At 31.0% G+C, this 7,094-nt stretch overlaps 1 protein-coding gene across 2 annotated transcripts in view; it reads right to left on the bottom strand.

Moving 5' to 3' along the window:
* Positions 1-4,470: 4,470 nt before the first annotated feature.
* Positions 4,471-7,094, bottom strand: part of SLC35A3 (solute carrier family 35 member A3) — a 49,831-nt gene continuing 47,207 nt past the window's right edge. For both annotated transcript variants that reach the window (XR_004383808.1, XM_032867211.1), the window contains one exon: positions 4,471-5,523. Coding sequence is in view for 1 of the 2 variants with exons in the window: in XM_032867211.1 (XP_032723102.1) it covers positions 5,433-5,523 (91 nt within the window). In the remaining variant the exon portion in view is untranslated. The remainder of the gene's footprint in view (positions 5,524-7,094) is intronic.

Here is a 7,094-nt window from a genome sequence, read left to right as displayed (position 1 = left end):
AGTCCCTCCAAAGAAGCGTTCATGTTATAATCTTCAAATGGCAAAAAATGAGTAAATAAGAAATAAGCTTAAAATTGTATGTTAATATACAATATAATTGTTCTTTAAAAAATAATCCAGCATTTATAAAGTCATTTAACATCAGAACTGAAAACTAAATGAATACTACATGTGCTACGTAGCACTGTATCTGATTATAAATGTTTTTCTACCCTCAAGTCATATGTTCAGAATCATTTGCCAATACTTTTGAAATTAAAATCATAAAGTATAAAAGTCTCTATAAAGAACTGTCATTGCTTGTTGTCATCATCAATTCAGAAGAATGTGTATAGACACAAATGATCACTTTGTAATAAGGAATTTGGCTTTACCTAAAGAAAGTTCTGGCCTGCATCTTTAGGACCTCATACCTGATAATTTATGCTAACAAGATGACTCAGGATGAACACCTGTAACTCGATGTCAGCCAGTTTTCCAGGGAGGGGCAGGGCTGGAAAGTTCTCAACCACATGGGCAAAGAATCAATCAGGCCAAGAAATAAAACGTGAATAAAAATTTGGACACCACAGCATGAGTGAGCTTTCCTGATTGGCAATACTGTATGTATACTGTGGCTGGGAATAAATAACACTGTCCAGGACCCCACAGGGAGTAGACAACTGGAAAGGAAAACTGGAATTTGGACTCCTAGATTCTACCCTATATGCCTCTTCCTTTGGCTGATTCAAATTTGCATCCCTTCTTGATAATAAACATGATGAGAGTGTAATAGCTTTCATTAACTTCTGTCTTTCTAGTGAATTATTGAACCTGCAGGTAGATTTGGGAAACCCATGAATTTGCAGTCACCAAGACACACTCTACTATAGTAGTATTTGACATCTTTGGGGTCTGAATACAAGTTATTTCCTCTTTGCTATTTTCTTTTCTGGAATATGTATGTAATAATCCTGCTTTGAGGGAACCCAAAACTTTTAAGAATGGTAAGAAAGACCATTTACTAATGCCACTATCTGACTCTGCTGAATGGCAGTAATTATGTATAAGATTTGAATTATGAGGTGTAAGTATGAGGTTGCATAGGACTGGGATTCAAGGACTGTGATATACTTCCAACAAAAGTATTCCAATTCCAAAAAGATGTAAAGATTTTCAGTTAATTATTTTCACAAGAAGAAACCAAAGTATCTACTTTTAAAATGCTGACATGCTGAAATAAATAAATGCTGATACTTTTTAGTGACCTTTTAAAACAAAGCACTTCGTACAAGGTTATTTCACTAATAGGCGTGGAAATGAAATCCTTTGTATTGCTTATCATTTGATCTCTATGCACTGAATTGATAGTCACAGTAGAAGCAATTATATTCAATGATTTATGAAGAAAATATATACCAATTACTGTAATTACTTAACCTTGAGGCTAGCAAAAAGATAATTTATTTAAAACAACAACAACAAAAAATTAGGCTATTATCACACAGAGAGAGAGGTTCTAACTAGTTTAAATAAAACCCAGTCTTCCATGCTAGAGCATAGGCTAGGAAAAAGGAAGGAACATCACACATGATAAAGGTAACTAGAGAGATACAGAAAGATCAGGGAGTCATTTCTGATATATAGAAAGGACTCTAATTTGGTTAAGTCAAACACAGGTGAGAAGGGAAACAAGGAAATATAGGAACAAATTGAAGTGGTTAATTATGAAAATCTTTTTCATAAATCTACTAAATAGATAATAACTGGATACCAAAAAATGACAGAGACAAATTGATCCATTAAAAAGCCATTTAACAAAAGACCAATTTATACATTCCTCTAAATTATGTCCATAAAAAATTTAAATATACAAATCACATTCCCAAACTCAAAGGAATCTTTCTAAACAAATAAAATACATAGACATATAAACAAATTCAGAATTCAAATCATTTAAAAATATTTTAAAAATCACAGTAAATTATATCTCATAATAAGAAATAAAACAATCAAATAACAGCCATATATATACACTTGTTAAAATTTCAAAAGCTCAATGATGGAGCAGTGGTGCATAATTTATTTAAATAAGTACTGTTTACTAATGTTTATACAGTATACTAATTTAATATTCTGTTAGATAATGGATTTAAAGAGCAAATGTTGAAACATCCAAAAAATTGAATTATAGTTATTCAAAATGTCAATTTCCCCATGTGTCCAAAATAGTGAATTACAGTAATATCTTTCAGAAAAGTCAGTTATTTGGTAAAGCAAGGCACATAGGACCAGATTTTGATAAAGGTGCTTTTTCTTTGGTCCTGTAATTACTTTAAATATGCTACATGTCTGGGAGATTCTTAAGATGACTTTCAATATAGCATAAATAACTTATAAACCTTTTCTTATGTAAAGCATACATCCATGTGTAATTAAATATAACAATGAAAGTGTAGATAAAATAAGCTAACCCTTATTTTTAAAAACAAAACAAAACTCAGTTGAATGACGATACAATGACATTTTAAAAGTTCAATAATTTGATATGTAGGAAAAGTGTACCAATATTTAAGAATAATCAATATTACACTACATCTACTGGGCACAAAGTCAATTAGTTTCTTTTTAGATTCTGTCTCCTTAGAATCTAGTTTAAATATCAAACTACCTTCCCTTCTGTGAAATTGTGACATTCAATATAAACTGATGTAAACATTGAATTTTTGCATCTCTAAACTATAGTTTCTACCATAAAACTAGCCTCCAACTTCCCTAAGAACACTTATTAAAGAAGTGGTAATATTACCATGTTGAAACACCTACATATTGAATTTTAAACTTTTCTTCCCAAATACTTAATTCTTCATTTTTAATAGAACTATCAACTGGAACTCTTCTCCCATGAATATAGTGAACAAAGTAGTTGAGAGATAACAAGTAAACTTTAAAAAGTAAGAATTTAAATAGTCAAGATTGATTGATACAATAAGGCTTTTGAAGGTCATCAAAACACACCACACACACATATACGAAAATGGCATTATTTGAGTAAATAACATGGTCTAGGATATAGGCCCCCCTTCTCAAATCCAATTCTTTCTCTATGAATTAAAAATTATAAGCCACACAACCCAATCTCTAATAACATCTTTAAGCCTACTAGAAAAGCAAAATATAAATTAAACTTGTCTAATAAAAGTTGGTTTAAAAATAGGCTTTGGATCACTTCATCTTTTCTCACAACTCTTAATTATATTTTTAAAAGCTTTATTGGCAATCTTAAAATTATATTATTTTGGACACTGGAAAATATGGTAACTAACATGTCTAGTATCCAATTATTTGCTTTTATCATTTTTTGAAGGTACACTCAGCCTATGTAAATGTACACTGAATTAATATATACTAGTACCCAACTAGTACTTCCATGCAGGCTGAACATAAATCTTTATATATACTCTTGAATTCTTTGCATTTGCAGGACTTAGATTTCACTCAGAAGTAGATAGTAAGATGTAAGTCTGAATGCTGTTACGATCTAAAAACACAATGCTCAGAATGTGGTGAAGTTATTAACAAATACTCTAAAAGATGGTCACTGAAAATCATAGGTCAGGTTTCCAGAAAGTTTAGTTAGTTCCAATTTGGAATCACCAGCTAATTGATTTAAGATATTTTGTAATTTTAATCACTTTTAGACTCCGAATGGAATAGATTAAACCTGTGTCTTATAGAGATGTGGTTTGCATAAAGCAAAGAAACACAGCCAGTCCTAATAAGCCGAAGTACCCAAAAATTTGTAACACGGTATTTTTGAGCCAAATTCTATTTAACAAAATCCATTATAACCATATAAAAATAGTTACTTTTTTTAGTTTTTATACTATTAGAATGGGAGACTTAAAAATATATAAGCATGAATGAAAAAATAAAATACTTCTTATACATAATAGGTAATTCTATCTATAGTCAATAATTAAATTATATCCATATTCCGTATTCTTGCCCACCAATTCACTTTACCACTTTTGCTATATTTTCTCTCCCTCTTGAACCAACTTATTAAATAACTCATGTAATTTATAACCTCAACTCCAGTGCTAATCAAAACGGAAAAGAAACCACTATCTTAAATCTAAGTGGTGGCTCCTTCCCAGCAGCTTCTACAGGGCCACAGAAAGGGAACTCAGAATTTGCCACCTCTCCTAGGCATGTGACCAGAGTATTCTCGGGGATGGTGGGTTTATGAAAAGCCTAAAAAATTCTTCTGAGCAGCCTTGAGTTTATAGCTATAGTGCCATTTAAAATAATATAATATTATGGCAATCTGGAATGTCTCTAAGAAAGGTCATTTTGGTCTCAATTCATTGATATCTATACTATTATTATTTTGGTTGTTGTTTTTAACAGCTGTAGATTAAAGGAATTTTTACAGATCAATGACTACAATATTCATTTAAAAACATTTTAGTTGTGTACAGTATACGCTTTGATAGTTCAAAATTCTCCAAGTGGAGATATTAGATAATAATAATTATTTTCAATTATTAAATGAGTATTTAATCCTTTTAAATTCATTTTGAAACTTTAATGGAAATTACCACATACAGCAATTTAATTTAAAGAAATATTAAGGATTTATCTGATTTACAGAAAAGAAACACAATTAAGAGATTAAGAACAAAACTCAATTAGTGCAAAAGTCTCAGGCTACAATCTAGCACAGGAGCAACTGGATTGCTTTCAGCAGTTTCAAAGCACTAAACGGATCTTAAAATGTAGATGGAGAAATAGATGTGTGTATTTCCCTACATTAAATTTAAGTATGAATTTTATTCTCTCATAAATTAGACCCAGGACATAACTTTATCAATTTTTATGTAGTTGAACAAATGACATTTAGCAATCTTTTCTTTAGTAATCTTTTGTATAAATATAAAAATCTCAGATACATTAAAATGTTTTTCAAATCATACTTCTGTTTTTTCACAGCTTTATAAGCAATTATAATTATAATTTTCAAACTTTGAATATTCCATGTGATTTGATATTTCTATACAGAAAAAGATAAAAAACATTTAATAAGATTAAATAGATCTCATTTGCAAAAATTGTATCTGACATTTGTTGTGTGCTCTTGCAAAGAGTGCATAGGACATTTCTGCAGCAATCAAAAGGTAAAATCTTTTTAAACTCAGATTTCAAGTTTTCTCCAATAATTATTCTAATAGCTGGAAATACTTTCAAGCTTTGATTTCTAGATGTAAGAGCTATTTCATTAACATATACACATTTAATCCTTAAACTTTTATATTTTCAAATCATTTGAACAATACAATGAGATTCAGCATGATGATATCTTCTGAGAGTCTGTAGAAGTCCTCTATGCAAGATTAATGTTGAGATTCCTAGTGCACCATTGTGAAAAATCAGTTAAAGATAGTATACGACTATGCTTTAGTAGGATTGCCTGTAGGTTTGGGATCATAACCATATAGGAAAGTAGCTGTTATTACAAGGATGGCTCCAAGGAAAAAGACACTAAATAGATGAAGAAAAAATGAAAAAGAGATAATCAGATTAAAAGCAAAACAACTTCTATTTCTTCTCTTATAAAAACAATTTTAACTTGGGAAAAAAATGTTCCAGTAATAAGGCTAACAAATACTAAGTACTTAATACATTCTAGGTATTCAAGCCAAGTGTTTTCTATGCATCTCATTTAATTCTTATAACCACCTTATGAAGAAGTATTAGTATTAACCTCATTTTTTTTATATATGAGGAAACTGAGGGTTAGAGAGTTTAAGTAACTTGCTTAAAGTCAATTTAAGTGGAAGACAAGACTCAAATCTAGGTATGCTTGACTCTAGAACCCTACTTTCATCCACTGCACTGTATTGACTCCCAAAGCAAAGATGTTTTAAATGTATTTCCCCTTAATATGTCTTTTGCCTGTAATACATTGAATAATAAAAGATCTCAACTTTTAAATATTTGAAAATATAAACAGAAAATGGCATTCTTTTGAGACCAAAGTAAAGTTCAGCTTTTTGTTTGTTTTTTTTAGTAAAGTTCAGTTTAAAATCCAAGGTAGTAATTAGCAAAATTCAGGACCAACTTCACATGATGCTTTACAAAAGGAAATTCGATTAAATGCAGGTAGACTTGGTTTATTCTTTATTTTATCTATCCAGAGATATAATATACCTTATTATAAACTATAAATGAACTTAAACTGGTACTGGAACTTAAAGTGGAGATAAAGTGAATACGAATTTAACTTTTAAGATGTAAATTCTTCAAAGTACTATTACAGGGACATGAGTTAGTCTTGGTTTTAAAGTTTCTATTAATAATTCAAAGTTACTCTCTTGAGTTTTACAATAATAAACATTTGTTCTATAAAGGAAAAAGATCACAACCCTTACTATGACATAAAGGGCCCCTTCCTAATGTGGTCCCCCTGACCTCATCTCCCATATTCCACCCACCCAATCTATAGTTCAGCCATTCCATTCAGTGAAACAGTGTGCCTTTCAAGACAGTGTCCTTTTAGATGCTACTCCCTCCCTCTGCTTGCAATGTCCTTTCTCCCAAGAAAATGATTATTCATAACTCATGTCTAATGTCTCCAAGACTCATTCCCCTAGGTGGAGATACTCTATGATAACATTTATTACACGTTATTAAATGACACATTATTGACATGTCTGCACGCCTGCTTAACCATGTGTTCCTCATTCATCATTATATCCCATGCCTAGGATATAGAGGGAGCTCAATAATTATCTGCTGTGATAAATTATCTGCTGTTGGTTTGATGTAAATGGGTAACTTTTCAAAAGCCTCTGATGCAGGTACACATGTAAGATTATGACAACATAAACCTTCCTACAATACCTCTTGAAGAAAATTAGTACCATAGGAATATTTCATAATTAGGCTTTGGGCAAGCTTCTGACTGAAAACTTCCTCTGTCAGGCATTCTGACCTTTGCCTAGCTTTCTGGACCTCTGGAATTACACAGAATCACATGCTCAACTGAAAAGCTGTCTGATCCAATTCTCTACCCACGGCAAGAATCCATTTTATGAAATTTCTAACAGGAT

Source organism: Lontra canadensis, unplaced genomic scaffold (assembly GCF_010015895.1).
Source record: "Lontra canadensis isolate GAN:19392208 unplaced genomic scaffold, GSC_riverotter_1.0 scaffold33, whole genome shotgun sequence".
NCBI classification, from domain to species: Eukaryota; Metazoa; Chordata; class Mammalia; order Carnivora; family Mustelidae; genus Lontra; species Lontra canadensis.
The sequence above is the reverse complement of the archived record's forward strand: the minus strand, read 5'-3'. Positions and strand labels throughout refer to the sequence as shown.